The sequence below is a fragment of the Bidens hawaiensis genome, unplaced genomic scaffold (genome assembly GCF_021521415.1).
Source record: "Bidens hawaiensis isolate Kalapana, Puna unplaced genomic scaffold, B.hawaiensis_p1.1 tig00023867_1, whole genome shotgun sequence".
Lineage (NCBI taxonomy): Eukaryota > Viridiplantae > Streptophyta > Magnoliopsida > Asterales > Asteraceae > Bidens > Bidens hawaiensis.
This window is the reverse complement of record NW_027493758.1, coordinates 268,745-287,593: the sequence shown is the minus strand read 5'-3', so window position 1 is coordinate 287,593 and position 18,849 is coordinate 268,745. Positions and strand designations below refer to the sequence as shown.

The 18,849-nt window shown below is 34.6% G+C and overlaps 1 protein-coding gene across 1 annotated transcript; it reads right to left on the bottom strand.

Moving 5' to 3' along the window:
- Nucleotides 1-2,010: 2,010 nt before the first annotated feature.
- LOC143568261 (uncharacterized) lies at nucleotides 2,011-2,643 on the bottom strand. Its single transcript, XM_077054458.1, has one exon. It carries the CDS (start codon nucleotides 2,641-2,643, stop codon nucleotides 2,011-2,013), a length of 633 nt encoding a protein of 210 aa, XP_076910573.1.
- Nucleotides 2,644-18,849: the final 16,206 nt, after the last annotated feature.

Below are 18,849 nucleotides of genomic sequence, written 5' to 3'. Positions count from 1 at the left end.
ATAATATCTGAGATGTTAGGGACCAGACCCTTACAATATCTGAGATGTTAGGGACCAGACCTTATAATATCTGTGATGTTAGGGACCAGACCCTTATAATATCTGTGCTGTTTAAGATAGAATAGCTTATGGTATACCATAGGATTTTATGAAAGAAAGTATGTAAGTACGTATGCATGAATCTAAAGTATGTATGAGAGAAGTAATAACAGGTAAGGTATGAATACGTATCTTCGGACACGTATGAGTAAGAATATGAATGTAATGTATGTTAACTGATTTTCTAGAACTCACTCAGCATAGCTGACTTTTAGTACGCACGCAGGTAAATAGATTGAGGCAACTGGCTTGAGGAGGGACACATGGCATGAGCTAAAGAGACTGTCATCTATGAAGAAGTGTCATGACTATTTTATGTTAATGTTTATCAAAAGACAACTTGTATGTTAAGATATGATTTGATGTTTTGTAATGTAATGCATGAAGTCTAATTATTTCGCGAAAGTTTTAATTAACTCTGATTTTAGAACTTTGTTTATGAGTAAATCCAACACCAAAGTAGGGTTACCGGCAACGGGGCCTTACAAGGAGCGTATAAGAGACGAGGATTCCCAACCCGACAACTAAGTTAAATTAATGTTTCTTAAACTGATTCCTTTTTAAAACGCGGGAACCTGACACAAGGTAGAAGTCGAGGTTTGTATCGTGGTGGGTGATGGCCACAGTCGAGATCAATCTGGTCAAAAGGGTAAAAATTGGATTATTTGAAAATTACTTGTTATTAATGTGAGAAGACGGGTCACTTCGATTCAAGCTAAACTTATTGGAGAAATAAAAAAAAAGCAGGTTAACACGGCCGAGACAAAGGGAGTTGATTCATCCTTATATATGATGAGATGTATAGTAACGGTGTTATTGAACGATGAGAAAGTAATTCTGAAAAAGTACAAGTCCAGGCTGAAAGAAGAAGATATGTGGTATTGGATAACAATGCTAGCAAACACATGACGGGGAGCTTGTCCTATTTTTCAGAACTCAACAAATGAGTGGATAGATAAGTAAAGTTTGAGGGTGGGTTGTGTGTCAATATTTGCCGAAAGGACTGATTAGTTAAAATAATCACATATAATTATTCTCGAAAACATCATGCAAATTTAAAAATCTTGCAAGCATACAAACGAGCCAGAGACAAATTACCATCACATCCAATTAAAAAGTAAAAAGGACACGTGTTTCCTTAACTGCACCGTACCACTTCATAAACTTCTCACACCTTTGTAACTTTCTATTCGGACTCATATATATGTGTCTCACTAGTGTTTTTTCCAATAATGTCTTGTGTACGACATTCCTTTCTTATCAGGAGAAGCAAGTTGGATTTTAGCTGAACCAAGTGCCCCCTTTCATTACTTGTCTGGCTACCTGTTGTCAGACAATAACTAGATATTTGAAGCACTAGATCAATTTCTTCCACACAGTTTTTAGTTTGGTGGGCTAACTATTGCTTTCATATCTCAGTCTCACATCCCTACATAACCCTTGTCGTTTTTCCAACATTCAACTGTATTTTATTTTATTTATTTTCATAATTAATTTGGTAGTTATAAAGTTTTATACACACTACTAGAAGAATGTAGAATTAATTATTCTTTTGTATTTCCGTGAGAATCAGTTCTTCCAGCAGATAGATATCAACTCCACTAATGATTTTTATTAATAAAAGAACCTGTGTGTAATCATTATCTATTCCCAAGGAGATTCTTAAACTTTTCACAAATTACTGTTTTTATCAAGTGGGAACTAGAAAGTTCACAATATGTGAGGAATAAGTTAATTAACCACATGAGTGGGCTAATAAGGTTGCTAGGTTCATCAGGTGTAGAATAAAAGGTCAATGGTCAATCCATCCATAGAGTGTAGCATTTAACCATTAAAAAGAAAAACAAAGAAACACATGGGTGCCATATGATCACAGTTAAAAAAGAAAATGCAATTTTTGCAAGCTTTATATTATACATAGTTAACAGTAATCAATTGGTGTTTAGCTTCAAGTTCAAGCTTGAGATCTTGTCTCATCTTTCTTATGAACTCCTCTATTTTCTTATTCAACTCTTCTGTGTCCATATCTACACAACCTTGTTCCTCTCCATCATCTTCTGGATTGTCCCTCTCAATCTCATCATTCTGATTGTCATCCATTAATGTTTCCTTGTATGCTTTCATCGATTCTTGTTCGTACTCTGGGGCTCGTTCTATAGTGATGTTATTGTCTCCCACCGTTTCCTTGTATGCTTCCATAGATTCTTGTTCATAATCCGGGGCTTGTTCTATAGTGATGTCTCCTTCAAGAAGCGGTGCGTCAAGTGCTAGAACATGATCAACATTAATATCCTTCAAACCAAAAATATTAATGTTCTTGGTGATGAAAGTGAGAATAGTGGAGCACAAGAGGAAGATATATTTCTTCTCAAATGTGTGTGTGAATAATGGGATGACAAATGCTGACAAGTAGTAGTAGTTGTTGTAAGAGGTGAATGTGAGAATGAGAGCCACGGGAAGGAGGAAGAGGAGGTGTAACTGTAATGACATGCTCTTCAACAACAGATTATAGAATTTGTGACCACCTTTGGCTTTATCATCCATTTTTGTTTATTCAATTGCCTGCTTGTGTATTTGAAACTTGGGTTTTGATGAATCTTCATGAGGGTTATGTCTATTTATAGACGCATGAAGTTTCAAAACACACCCTCTCACTTTCTTTTATTGTCTATCACCCGTCTTCATTAAAGCAAATTTTATTCAAACCCCTTTATTACTTCATGAACGTAGTTATCTAGAAAATTCATTGACGAGCGAATAATATATATATAAATTCATCCTTCTCAGTTGACCGGAGGACTTCAATCATGATTTTACACTAAATAGTTACCATTTTATAGCCACATGCACGTATTCAGTTAAAATAACATATTTATTTGCAATATATATACATATGTAATACGGACTATAACTGAAATATAGTAAATTGCAAGAACGAGATGAATAACAGAAAGTGATATTTAGGGGTTTCTGTACGTTTAACAGGATTGAATGCCTAAAAAGTAACATATTATGAGTCTCCTAAAAAATCATGTTTCCAAGGATACAAGACAGACTAAAGTTAAGTCATGAAGATCAAAAAACTTATTGTAAATTGTTACGTGTTTGTGAGAATTCTTGCATTTGCAACTAGGGTCACCTTAGAATGTATATTGAAACAAAATCAAACAACTCCATTAAAATTAAACAAAAAATAAATTGTATTGGACGTCTTCATGTGATTAGTTGGTTTAATGATTTTGATCAAAACAGAAATTTCTTCTGTTTCAACTTTGCCAGTCACGATTGAAGAGCAACGGTGACCCTACAATCACAACTGCTATGATGACATCAGTTGATGACGTGTTATGCTGATATGGATCTCATCTGCTGACTTGGCACTAGTTAGTTAGATGATGTGTCATTAGTTTGTTAATAAGTTTATTTTAATCAGTTTTTAGTTGATATAAAAGGGATCATCTTGTAACAATACACATAACACAAAATTTACTCTCTTCATTTTGTTCATTCCTTTCTTTGATTTCAAGTAGTGGCAAATGGCGTAATCGATCAGTCACAACTTCCGTTGCACAACCAATGAATATCAAGTCGTGAATTGCATTGCCACTTCATCAGCAGCAACCCATGCAGTAGGAAGTGATATCCGAGAAAAGACCACATCAGACAACAAGCTAAGTTTTCAAAAATACAAAGAAACCTCTAAAAAAAGTATATAACATAAATTCGATTATTGTTTATAATCGAATTCGAATCCAGCTTCAAAATTTCCAAATTCAAATCATTCGGAATAAACATTCTATTCGTTGAACATCTCAATCTTTTGGTCTTCACTCTCCATTCTTCCACCTTTTACACTTAAATCACTTGGTGTTTCATTACTGGACTGGTTTACATTCTAATCAGTCATTTATCCCCTTAATATAGCCCAATTCACCATTTGGAACTTGTGTTTCTTACAAATTTCGTTTTCACTCATTTTGAATTTTTGATAAATTACTTCAAATTTTCTTCAAAGTTCATTTTGACTTATGTTATTTGTTTATTTATTTTTGTCATATCCACGTCATGCATGCTACATTCATTATCTATATAGATACCCAACTAAAGTAGTGATTTTAACAACAAACTGTAGTAATTACTTAATCATGTGTCTCACCTTTTAACCATTAACCCTAAACTAATATTGGAGGCAATAATTTCATTCTCAATACGGAGTCAGGGTTTCTTTTCATGGAAACGATGAGGGCTTAACCAAAATATTATGTGGAGCAATTAGGATTTTTTCGAGTATAAGTAACACTAAAAAAATTATGGGGCCCGACTGCTCTCCATTACATCTATTTGGGTACACCCTTTTTCATTTCATTCTACATCTGTAAAACCGTATTTCTTTTATAAAGCGCACATCTAAGGACTAAGCATGCAGCTAAGGGCGGATCTTATTTTGGGCCAGAGAGATTTTTCGCTCAGTAGTATATTTTTTCCGGAAAATAAAAAAAATAGTATATGTATTGAGTCCGGCTCAACCAGATTATTTGAGTCGGGCCATCTAGATTATTTGAGTTCGACCCACCTTGAATTTTTTTAAAGAAAAACTAAGAAATAAAGCCACATAAGCCTAAGTCAAATGAATTTTAAATAAGAAGAAGCAAGCATTAAGCCCAAAACCAACCCCTAACATCTGATTGATTGTCGAAGCTGGAACGGCCTTAATTGGGCGCTAAAGCTACTGGGTCGTGCGGGTGTGATCGGCACTTGGCAGGGACGATTGATGAAGATTCAGACGTTAGGAACTAGGTTCGACCACTGACTTCATCATTTTTTTTGTTCAATTTGGTACTTTGATAGGTTAGGGCTTGATACTAACTTTTTTATCTAACTGCAAAACTTATGAACTTTTCCACCACCACTTATGATCATAAAATAGGAACCTTTACAACAATTTTAGTTTAGATTTAATTTCCTCAAAACTAAAAGTTGCGGCTTGGAAGTTTGCCTTCTTCGATCTCTTTTGGTTTATAGATGAAGAATTTCAGTAGGGGGGGGGGGGGGAGCTAGAGGATCGAAGAAAGCTATACTTAGGAGTCTAAACGAACTCAATTGCTCATAAGTTACTCAAGACAAACTCGCTAAAACTCGAATGAAGTTTAGGTTAAATGAGCTCGAGCCTAAAAATAAGCCTATTTCGTAATCGAGCCGAGTTGTGGTACTTAAAGAGCTTGATTATGCTCACGAGCCTATAAGAACATACTATTTATTTGCACATACAAAAGTACTAATTACAAAAGGATTGTAGCCTATCGGTATACGTGTGCAGTCAATGTGTTCCTCTTTAACTGGTATGGTGGTTCTAGCCTTATAATGAGCATTAGTATAGACTTAAAACTACACTTAGTTGGGATTAAAGAATAAAATTGTTGAAAATAAAGCGTGAATGAAGAGTTCATATGGAAAATTGGTTTCACTCATAAAATCAGATGTTGGGGAAAAATATAAAATCAGAGTATCAAACTTTAAGCGTTAAATGTTTCTTAATATCCCCTCTTAAATCTAAAAAATAAAAACTGAATGTATTTGCATGTCGTATATGGGTTGACTCGTTAAATAAACAAGGTTTGTTAGTCAAACTTAAACCTATTTATTTTTTTGTGATATCTGGTCGTGTGCAATGAATTGCCATCCCTAGCTAGTTCCAGGAAAGTTTTGGGATGCCTAAACAAACAAATTAGATAGTTGATGAAATATGAGAGATCTAGAATAAGTTGAAGAGAGATTGCTGATAAAAGTGAGGATAGTACTGGACGAGTGTGGGTAAAATAACTACAAACACTTCATAGCTTTTGGACCGTGTATAAATTCAGGAAGTTTTTAAATGTGTGAAATCTATAATTGAAAAAGACAAAAAGAACTGTTTTAACGAGTGTTAAACCATCACGGCATCACACCATCACGTTTAGGATATTCAAAAATTAAGAACTTAAGTATACTTTGCTGCACATTGGCTATTTATCATTTTATGCTAATCATCTAATAAAATAATGCACCAAAATGGTTAATTAATGCTTGAGAAGAAATGGCTAGCTTCGTATATATGCCTAAGTATGTTGTATGTAAATTTGATTATATATATGCTACCATGTTAATGTGGTTCTCTATTCTCTTTTCAGTTTTAAAAGCATTGTATCATCTTTTTTACTCTAGTTTTCTTTTCTTTTTTTTTTTTGCTAATAAGAAATGTGTAATGGGCGGAGCTTCTATGGGGGCATTTTGCGTTATATGGTGTTACGTCGTTATGGTTTTTTGGCTAAAAGGGGTGTAGTGGATGAAACTCCTTCCAATCATTATCTCGTTATTAGTTTATTATTATTTTTTTATCAGAAACAAAAAAACAAATAAGCAAGTCCACTAATTAATCACCTTCCACCTCTTCCCCCTTCGGCGCTTTATGGGAACCCCCCCCCCTCCCAACGCCCATAGCACCGGGGGGGAGGGGGTGTTCCCGACGCTTTGAAGGCATCTTAGGGGTGGGAAGCACCCCGCTACGCATGGTCTAAGGCCATGTGTTGTGGAGCTCCACCTTTAAATTAAGCCCTTTGATGCTAATAATTAAAAAAAAGTCAAAAGACCGTTGCAATGCGCATTGCCCCAACACTTTTTCTCTTCACTTGGTTAATATATTTTATTGTTGGCAAGGGAAAAAAATGAAAGGAAGAAAACACTAAAACACTATATAATTTGTTCACCAGATATACTTAGTTATTTTTGTGTTTAATGTAGCAGTGAGAGACTGAACTATTCACCAGATATACTTAGTTATTTTTGTGTTTAATGTAGCAGTGAGAGACTGAGCTATTTAGCGTCTTTTTTTTAACTGTTCATACTAATTTTGATTTTTAGATTTGACTCATCCAAGCATTGTTTTTATAACCGGATCGGACAGCGAACCGGACGGTCAACCGGTAGGACCGGACAGACGTATTTTCCTCAAAAATGGCAGTTGTACTAGGGGTGAGCACGGTACCGGGACGGTATCGGTATTTAAGGTAATATTCGGGAAATACCGGTACCGTACCGGACCCGAAACTCAAAACCTTGGTACCGATTGGGTACCGACGGGACCGAATCGGTGCCAATTTCGGTACCGGTACCAATACCGAATTTGCTCATCCCTAGTTTGGACTGAAAAATGGTTTTCCAAAATAAATATTTCTTTCATAATATTCCGGTTCAACCGGTCCGGTTTTCCGGTCAGACCGATGCACCGGTTCAAAGCGGCTGGTTTTCTGGGAACCAAACGAACTGTATAGAACCGAACCGGTCAGTAGACCGAATCACGGTCAGACCGGTTCGACCGGCCGGTTCGGTCCGATCTAAACATCATTGCATCCAGAAACATCATCAAGAAAGAAATACATTACTGTGAAAAAATATTATGAGTCAAATTAATTTCAAACCTAAGACCTCAAGAATCCCTAATCAACCCCCATCCTGTTGGTCATGTCAATGACAAATAATTAGTATATTACTAGGTGTTCTCATATTGCTGTTGAAAATGAAACTGTGAAGGAAGAGAAATGAAAAATAGGAGGTTGCACTACAGTTCCACTGGGCCATTCCAATATCCCTAGTTATTGCAATTGAAAAAGATGGTTCAAGAGATTTCTAGCTTTCCAAATTACGTGTCCAATGTTGGTACATTAACCAAATAAGTGTCGGACTAAATTGCATAAATTATGTTGCATTTTTTTTCTATATAGGCAATATATTGAATGATAATTTATTTGAGTTGAGAAAAACCCACAAACATCCTATATAAGATCGTTTTTTTATATATGTAATATATATATGTTACATTTGATACAAAACATCAGAAAAAAAAATTGTTTTGCTGTTTTTTTATAATTTTTACTAACCTTTACATATATTTTTAGGAGAGAGAGTATATAAATATATATATATATAGGGTTAGGTTAGAATAAAAATCCATTTGAGTTGTGAAAACTCTAGAAACTCATTCTCAATCACATGTTTTTAATTAAAGATTAAATCTTGTGTTCCATAATTAAAGTTAATAAAAAATGTTAAAGTTAATTTACATTTTCTCTCTTATGAAAACATAAATAAAAATTAGTAAAAAAATGTAAAAAAAAATAGCAAAACATTTTTTTTTTATGTTTTTGATGTTTGGTATTAAATGTAACAACATATATTACATGTAACAATAAAAACGATGTTACATAGGGTTTTCACAACTCAAGTGGGTTTTTCATTTTATACTTTGTCTATATATATATATATATATAGGGTTGGGATCTAGTGAAAACTCTTCTTAAAGAGAAAGCTTAAAAACTCTTAAAAAACTATTTTTAACTTTTTAAATTTTTTTTAAAATTTCTTTTTTTTCCATTATTCTTATATGTTGTTATTGGTTCAAAAAAAAAAACCTTGTCGGTATAGTGCGCATGTGTAACAGTGTGCATTACATATATGCAAAAGTGTTTGTATTGCATAGAATACAACACTATTGCATATATTTGATACACAATATTGTATATATGCAATATAAGACTAATACACACATCGAATACACATTAGTACGTATGTGTAATACAACATTAACGCAAATGTGCACCACATCGACTTTTATTTTATTATTATTTTTTTCCATAAAATACAACACTACTACACATATACAATACACAAATATTGAATATATACAACAAAACACTATTAAACTCAAAAATACATAGTAATACACATGTGTAATAAAACGGTATTGCACCGGAATACGTATGTGCATTACAGCGGTTTTTTTTTTGTTTTTTTTTATTTTTTATTTATTTTATTTTTTTCAAGTGAAATATAAGAAAATATAAGAATAATGGCTAAAACAGAATTTTTTAAAATATTTTTTTATTTTTAATTAAAAATAATTCTTTAGGAGTTTTTAAGTTTTCTCTTTAAATGTGAGTTTTCTCTTGATCCTCTCTCATATATATATATATATAGAGAGAGAGAGAGAGTTGATATCTTTTGAGAACCACTTTAAGTTTTAAGAGCTCGGAAGAAAACTCAACGTAACAAATTTTTTTTACAACATATGTAATATGTAGGTTACATGTACGATAAAAAAATTACAATATTTTTTTACACATCAAATCAACTTTTTACATAGGTGTAACTAACGTTTACAATAGTGTAATTATCACACATCTTTATTCTCTCTCCTAATTCATATTTTAATCAGACTTAATCTCATAATCTCAGTCACATATTCTATATCCATTTAAATGATTGTTTGGTTTATATTGAGTTTTTAAAGTTTTTAAAACTTATCAGGTTCTTAAAATATCATTCTCATAATGAACTATTGAAACCCAAATGTGTGACTTGGAGGATGTCAGAGCAATTAATTGACAAAACTTAATATTTTACATAAAAGGGTATTTTGGTATTTTCTCTCTCTTTTTATAACATATTCCACTATCTCCTCTCTGTATCATACATCTCTCTCTCTCTATATATATATACTCTCTCTATCACATATATTATCAAACAAAAAAACAAATACATAATTCCATCACAAAGATCCACGAGCTAGGTTTTATGAACGAAATCATATGTCAACGTTAAAATAAGCTCGACAAAGGTGGTCATAGTAACAATTCGATAGCCAAACTCAAGTTCCCGGTGACGGTTATTATGGCGGCTAGGGTTTCGTTGGAACTCGGTTTCTTTGGAGACCACCTCTAGAAACTAATCCTAGGGTTATGATAAAATAAAAACCCACTTGAGTTGAGAAAATTCTAAAAACTCATTATCAAACACATGTTTTTTCTTATTATTAGAGCATTGCAGGTGCTTCTGCCTTATCTATAGTATACTGGAGTATCCTGTAACTCTCATACCAATTATACATTATCATCTCATTTTTACCTTATCTTTAATAATGCCTTTCTTTCTTCTTCTTCTTCTTCTTCTTCTTCTTCTTCTTAAATTATCATTTAGATACTAGGTTCATTAATATATATAATAAAATACAACTTTGGTGCCGCAAGTACCTAATTGGGTCACTTGGCGGCACCTTAGCGGTCAACGGCGTTTTGTTTTGATTTTTTTGTTTTTTTTTTGTCTTTTTTCCTTTTTTTGTTCTAATATACCGACCAAATGCCAATTTTGTTTTTTCCTATTTTTTAGTTTCGGTACCGTAACGAATGTGACGAAAAATGATATAATTCGCGCTGATTCACAACATTTTGTTTTAGTTATGATATCATAACAAACATAAAGAAAAACGATCGAATGCTAAATTTGTTTTGTTTTTTTTATTTTGTTGAGTTTAAGTTTTGGTATCGTAACAAACGTGACGGTGCGTAGATTCAACACCCAGAAATGACAACGCTTAGGTTTTACCAATGCCTGAGTTTTACCGACCGACGCCACCCCATTGCTCTACCTCATTTTTTTTTTTGCTTTTTTTGTTTTAGTTATGATACCATAACACATGTAATCGAAACCGACCCAATTCGCTTCGACTTACAGCTTCAACGTTCGAGACCGATAATGCTTGAGTTTTACCACCGCGCAAAACACTAGTTTAAACATAAATTAAATTCATTAAAACATAAAATAAAATACTAACTTGAAAAAAAATAATTCTCAACATCCGAAGCGCCGGTGTTGTGAATCGGGATCATCACGTCGCACCGGTTGAATAATTGAATGATATTTCAGAACGTTCCATGTCGCCAAGTGATTACATGGATTTCTATGTTGGTGTTCTTGCTCTCTCCTCCCATCCTAATATCTTCGCAAACTCAATTAATATACTTTGTGTATTTTTCTTGCTCACCTCACAAACCGTTTGTTATGGCACTGTGAAGGGTGGCAAAATGAGCCAACTTGGGTAGATTGGTCGCAGAACATCGCCACACCGGTTGCATGAAGGGATACAAAGGGGAAGGCGTTGGTGACTTGGCAAGTGTGAAGGCGTTCGCTGTTTCTTTTTATATTTAAAAAATATTAAATAATATGTAATTTAGTAATTTCATTTTAGCTTACCAAACAATCACATTCCACATTTCACTCCACTATGACGCACTCAACTTGGTGTGAAAGATGAAAGCCACACATTGTTTAAGATTAGTTACATGACACCTACACGTTAGGAACTCACATTTCACATTTCACATAACATATAGCTAGCTTTATATCTAGAGACAATAGACACACTTATAAATATACAATTACCAACCTCTTTGTGCATTTGTGTGCTGTATTAGTGCTTCGTTGATGCTTTTGATCCATATCGCAAATCTCTAGCACCTTAACTTTAATAAGGTTTTTACTTTTTTTATTTTCATTATTTACCCTTAGATTTTATTTTAATTACTTTGGTACTTATTATTTGGTAATGACATATTTAGCCCATTAGCTTTAATAAGTTTTTTTTAAAAACTATAATATACCCTTATTCTTTTTATAATTACTATTAGACCTTCAACTTATAGATTTTTTCCTTACACTTGATTGTAATTATTATTTAGAAATGTGTATGTGTGCTTCAATATTTTTTTCATATACTTTTCACTTATGTGAGCCTCTTAGTTTCCTATTTTTAATGGTTTGAATGGATTTTGACGGTTTTATGTCTAGCCATAACGCGAGAGTCTTAATACCTAATACTAGTTTATTAGGCCAATCGGTATACATCAGTAGGCATGAGAGACCAGTCCTATGTGGAGGGGCTGTCATGCAATGACCTCATTTGAACACCAACCCCACCCTTTCCTTTCAAGTGTGACGGAACCAGCATGAGGGCCGTCACGCGCATCGACATTTTCTCCTTAAACCAATCAATTTTTTTTAATTTTTTCTTTTTCTTTTCATTTCTTTATATTGTTAAATGATGGATTGCGGAGAATGAAGAGAATGGTCAATAACAGTGGTTGAAGAGTGAGATTGAGTGATAGAGGGAAAGTTGAGTTGACACTGAGATGACGTAGATGTAACGCATAAGACGAGTGAGGTATACCCTTTAGCCTTACTAAGTTACTAATGACGGAATGAGAATTGATGTCGGTATTGAGCACGTTAATCGAGGTGGAGTTAATGTGGGTATATATCATCGGCCTCAATTAATTTAAGCAAGTCCAATTAAGTCTGTTTACACTTTTCAATGCCTAATTAACTAAGAAGCCCCCCAACAGCAGAACACCGAACTGACTGCCAAATCCCAAACCTTGTTATCAACTTTTCTTTTCTAATTAATTTTCCAAAACACGCATTCGGCATTACAAATGTTGCTGTCGTTCGTTGACTTTATAAGAATGGTCCAATTATATCCAAGTTGCACATGCAACGGCCCCCACACCGCACTACAAATGTTTATGAAGATACCAATTCTCTTAATTATATATGAATAAATAAATAATCAATTTTTTTAACAACAAATTTTTCTACTTAAATAAAATCCCTTAAATACTTACATTTACAAAAATTTAAGCCCACCATCTGAGGTTCCTATTGTTTTTGTTGTCTTGCCAATTTGTAGGTTTTGTTTAATTGTATATAATTCTTTTGGGCTAGAAAAAAACGTACAGCCTCCTCTAAATAAATTTTAATAATTATTATTATCTAACAATTAAATTAAAAAGAAAAAGAAAAAGAAAAAAAACATCTTTTTTTAACGGCTATATATTATAAACATGTCAAACTACCCGGCCCAAAACGGACCAAAGGCAACGGCCCAAAACAACAAAACAACGTAACAATATACAAAAGAATTACAAGAAAACATGAGACTTAGCTCTAGATTTTAGCCAAAGGCAAGCCTCATCTTTGATCACTCCACCGTGTTAATCTCCCGGACTTTTTTTGATTGTTAAAAATCCCCTCATTTCTGCACTTCCAAATAATCCATATAACAACCAATAGGATCTCTTGAACTACCTTCCTTTCTTGCTTCCACAAACCTTAGCGCCCCACTCCAACAAATTTAAATAAACATCTTTAATAATTCATTACTTTTTGTCTAAACTTTGGAAACTCATGCAATTATTCTTTAATTATAATCTAATCAATAATTTTTATAAGTTTTTGTATTTTCTCTCAAAACATAAATTTAATATCTTTTTCAATATTTGCTTTTTATTATCCTCACGATGAGTGATGTGTTCGGTGTGCAAGCACACCTAAGCATGCTGTAAGAAGCGAGCCCCGGTTCGGAAGCGTGAATAATGGTCGTTATTAACAGAGGAGCTCGGATCTGAGCAAGGATCGTATCGTATTCGCTCTTGAAAGGGGGTTTTGGACGGATGAGTGGTGTTTTGGGAGAGAGCCTGAATCGATTACAATGAACAATAAGCTGGATGAACAAACATATGCAATCGACTCACAAATATAAATAAGTGGCAGTATGATTTCATTCATCAAAAGATTGTCATTACAAATCACTCATACATACACACATACATACAGTAAAGATCAGCCATCTCCAGGAGAGCTCATCCTGGAGGCGGCGGCTCTCTCAAAGAGATAAACCCTAGATCTCACACAATACACAATACACTCATATACTCATGCTAGAAAAATTAACAAATACATCTATTTATACTAGTCTAGCATGTCTTGGTCTTCAAGCCATCCACCCTTGGTTGAGACCAAAAATATTAATTATTTTTCACCCACAATAATAATAATTCGATGCGTCGGTCTAAAATATAAGTCCCAACAATCTCCCCCTTAGACCGATGCCATCGAATTTTCTTCCATGACCACCTCAAAAACCCGTTGTTTTTCGTTGAACTTCTCCCCATCACGTTAAGCTTCTCCCATTGTTCATTTCTAATCATATTTCTTATATCACTTTTGGATACAGTTGTATAAGCATATGAACGAGGTTTTGAACTTTAAAGATCAACTTCAAGTAGCAAGGTCATCACAAAAAGATAAACTCAATGTGATCATCAAATAATCTTCCATTCTTCAAACTTGTTTCTTTCCTTGTAAATCATCTTCAAACCATTCCCTGAATCAAGATAGCATTCAAGTCAACCATAACCCGTTCTTGATTGTCAAGTGACTGTTTTCATAGGAGGTTAAACTCTACTGATCATCCGTTCACCATGTTACTAGTGATGACTCTATCTTCTCAACCGTACTAGGAAATCTAAAAACTCACAAACATTGAAACATCTCTAAAGAATCTTGGATTATCGATCTTGATCAACTTTTCCTTAACTTGAGTCTTTCACTTGATTTGAAGCAAGCAATTTGCAATGAAATTCAAGAATTTTTACTCCCCTAATTTCGTTGCAATTGTCTTTGAAAATTGTGTCTTCAAATCAAGTATGGGTGAAACAACCTTGACCATCCATATCAAGATTGTTGATTCTGTAATAAACAAAGATAAACAAAACATTATGTTGGTTGACACTCATAAGGGATAAAATCCGTAAGCTTGGTCAAAACTTGTTCTTGTAAAGCTCTTTGATGAAGTTTGTTAAAAATTGATAAGGCTTTGATTTCCTTTTGCTTGTTGATGATTGGATAAAATTTACCAAAATACCCCTGGTATATATCTTCCGTAAAGATCAGCTTGGTCAAACGGTCAACGACACCAAAAATCTCAAGTGTAATTCATTTACGAGCATGGATTCAGTCCACGAGCACACATAAGTTAAAGTCCCTTCAAGAGCATACTCAGTGTTTACTCAAGCATGCTGGGGAGCTTGCTCGAGGGCCTTGCTCGAGAAAACACTTGTCTTTTTCTTTCATCGAGCATGCTGGAAAGCTTACTCGAGGCCCTTGCTCGAGGCCCTTGCTCGAGAAAATACTTGTCTTTTTCTTTCATCGAGCATGCTGGAAAGCTTGCTCGAGGACCTTGCTCGAGAAAACACTTGTCTTTTTCTTTCATCGAGCACGCTGGAAAGCTTGTTCGAGGCCCTTGCTCGAGAAAACACTTGTCTTTTTCTTTCATCGAGCATGCTGGAAAGCTTGTTCGAGGCCCTTGCTCGAGAAAACACTTTTCTTTTTCTTTTCTTTTCCTGAGCATGCACAAAAGCAAAGTGTGCTCGAAGAAGGTTTGCTCGAGTAGAATAAAGTGTGCTCGAGACCAAAAGATAGATTTTGATAAACCAGGATGTGCTCGGGGTTCATGTGCTCGAAACCAAACTTGATGTGCTCGATATAAGATATGCTCGAGATAAGCTGTGCTCGAAGCAACACTTAGTCATTTTACATACTCGAGACCATTCTTATCATGCTCGAGACATCCAGACTTCTTTTCTGCATCATCAATCAATGATTTTCCAATACAGAACCTGCTTGAATATTCCCTTTGCATCTTCTATCTGCTGCTACAAACAATGATTAGATTGCTCCTGGTACCTGTTCATTCTTTACTTCTGCATATCCATTTTTTACCAACAGCAATGTTCTTCAATATTCCCTTTACTGTTCAAGCAGCACACTTATATCAGAAACAATTTTAAGCACATAAAACCCTAATTTTAGATCAAGAACCAAGCTTCTTCATCTAAAATTAATCGCTGTAGCAATATCCCAGTCATCTCAATATCAACCATCTATCTTCAGTCTATCAACAGCCGTTACAGATCTGAAAATCATCTTCAATAACAGTTTTTCCCCAAAACGAGCTAAAAACACTGTTACATCAGATCTGGACCGATATGACCAAATAAACATGAAATTGATATTGAATCTCCGAACGAGTCATCAACCCAAACATCAATCCACATAAATTTTACCCAAATCATCAAATAATTTCAAAACCCTAAAAAATTTTCAACAAACCTCATCGGTTTAACGTCCATGGTGGATTCAAGAGCGAGATGAATCAGATTCAGCGGTTAGTCTGAACGATTCGGCGACCCGCTCTGATACCAATTGTAAGAAGCGAGCCCCGGTGCGGAAGCGTGAATAATGGTCGTTATTAACGGAGGAGCTCGGATCTGAGCAAGGATCGTATTGTATTCGCTCTTGAAAGGGGGTTTTGGACGGATGAGTGGTGTTTTGGGAGAGAGCCTGAACCGATTACAATGAACAATAAGCTGGATGAACAAACATATGCAATCGATTCACAAATATAAATAAGTGGCAGTATGATTTCATTCATCAAAAGATTGTCATTACAAATCACTCATACATACACACATACATACAGTAAAGATCAGCCACCTCCAGGAGAGCTCATCCTGGAGGCGGCGGCTCTCTCAAAGAGATAAACCCTAGATCTCACACCATACACAATACACTCATATACTCATGCTAGAAAAATTAACAAATACATCTATTTATACTAGTCTAGCATGTCTTGGTCTTCAAGCCATCCACCCTTGGTTGAGACCAAAAATATTAATTATTTTTCACCCACAATAATAATAATTCGATGCATTGGTCTAAAATATAAGTCTCAACACAAGCTCATGTCTCTATCCCGCTGAGGCCGTCCTTGGTTAACCAAAACGTTCTAGTACAAACTTAGCAAAATGATCTTCAAACTGTTGGCCGTCACATTTCGCAATCATGCTTTTATTTGGATCTTGACCTACTTTGTGGTCTCAACAGACGTCTTGGCTTAACTTATACGAGATCTAGCAATTACAAAACGAGAATCTTAACGAGGTTTCGAATATTCATGGGCTATGTTATATTATTTTTGGTGTGCAAGTGACATTTTTTTTTGAATAAGGCCACATCCAAATTCGGTTTTTTTCTTTCTTTTTCTTTTTTTTTAAATAGCTTTTATTAGAACAAAAACATAACCAAACCCCAACTAGGGTCGGGCACAACAGAAATTACAAACAAAAGAACATATTACCAAGTAACCCAATTCAAGCAAGTGGAATTGAAACTACGATTCAACTAAACGCTGGCAAGCTCCATTATCCTATAGCAAGAGATCTTCACATTGTTGAATTCGGCATTATTCCTAATAGACAACCACATATTCCAAAAGGTAGCTAAGAAAATGGGTTGGATAAGTTATAACTTTTAACCACACACAAATTTGTCACCATTTAGATCTAGTTGTCACACACGAAATTAGAAGATGGTTGTGGACTCACTTCCAAAGCCACAATTGGAACATAACACATCCTCTAAACGACAAGCACCTTTTGTTTTGATCCTTTCTAAAAATGCTTCCAAACAAAATAGTTCATCTTTAGAGGGTTGTTCCAAAGCAAGATCCAGGATGCCAAGACCAAGTCTAGTTTCTACAACTCTCCTAACTGCTTTAACCGAAAACACATCATAATCGTCCTAGCCCCATGGATTGTCTTTTTTGGAATTATAGCACGGTTTAAACAGGCAATAATCTAGCATGTTTTGACCCATTCATCGGCTGAAAACGGCTTTCTTCTCCATTTCCAACTCCACTCTTCCACCGATCCCGTTTTTATTATAATAGTTGATTATTTTATCTTTTTTTATGAATATATTTGCTACAATAAAGATCTTTTGAAACTTTTCACAAAACAGCCCTTCTCCCGATCAACTATCTGCTCAAGACTGGATGTCTATACTACAACCAACATCAGCTTTGAATTTGAATTTATAACTTAAAAAATGGTCACGAGTGAAACACATTTGGTTATAGTGGTTATTTTTAAGTCTTTTACGTTTATTGTAAGGTACTATTAAATTTTAGGGTGTAATATCATATCTACTCAACTAAAAGTAGCTGAAGTCTCCAACACTCTTAGGTGGAAGAGATTCGATCATGGATTGACGTGGAAGAAAAAGAGGGAGGAAGATAGGCCTCAAGAACATGATGAGGAGAAAGAGGTGGTCTAACTAATAGATGCTTAGATAAATTATAATTATGATAGGTATGATAACCGAGTTTATGACAAGAAAATATAATGTTTCTCATCTTACATAATCAGGAATTCAGAATGTGGTAAAAGATGTAATGTTTCTCATCTTATATAATCAGGATCTAGTAAAAGATGTTTTAAATTGTGAAAATTTTGGTTACACAAAACGAGTCTTTCATATAGCCGCGCCCACTATTCCACCAAGAAGAAAATATGATTCCTTCTTCAACTGATTTCTTCTTCAATTTATTAACTGGCATTGATCTAGCCAAGCGCGGAATTCATCCGTGATCATTGAGCTTGGATCATATAGTTGTAACCATTCATGAACTGACTTTCAAGTCGCAGATTCGACTGCACAAGAGTTAAATAAATGTTTTGAGTAGTTTTCACTTGTTTTGAACATAATGGGTACATTAGGAAAGGAACATCGAGCCCTTTATTAGATAGGTTAGTTATAGTAGCTAACCTATTCAAAAGTAGGGCTAAAATCAGGGCTGTCATTTTTAACCGTAACCCGAAGCCGACTCGAATAACTATTAACCCGAACTTGAAAGTACCCATACTTATGAAACCCGAACCCGAATCTAACGAACCCGAGTACAGCCCGAACTAATACGAGTCGAGTACCAATTACTTTTTATTGGCTTTCGGATAAACCCAAATAACTAGTTTGACTAAGTATTCTATTTAATTATTATCTCACATGCCTTATACAATTCGATGAATATCGCTGCCTACCCAATTCCTTTTTTAAGTTCGCCTATTCCATTTCGATTCCAACCTCACCTATTGATTATATTCCAACATTCATTGATCTAGAGATTCCATGTGACTACTTATTCAATCAATCGGTGGTTTTTCAGGCTCAGTTCATTAGTCGACAAGTTATTCATTCCATCAATCG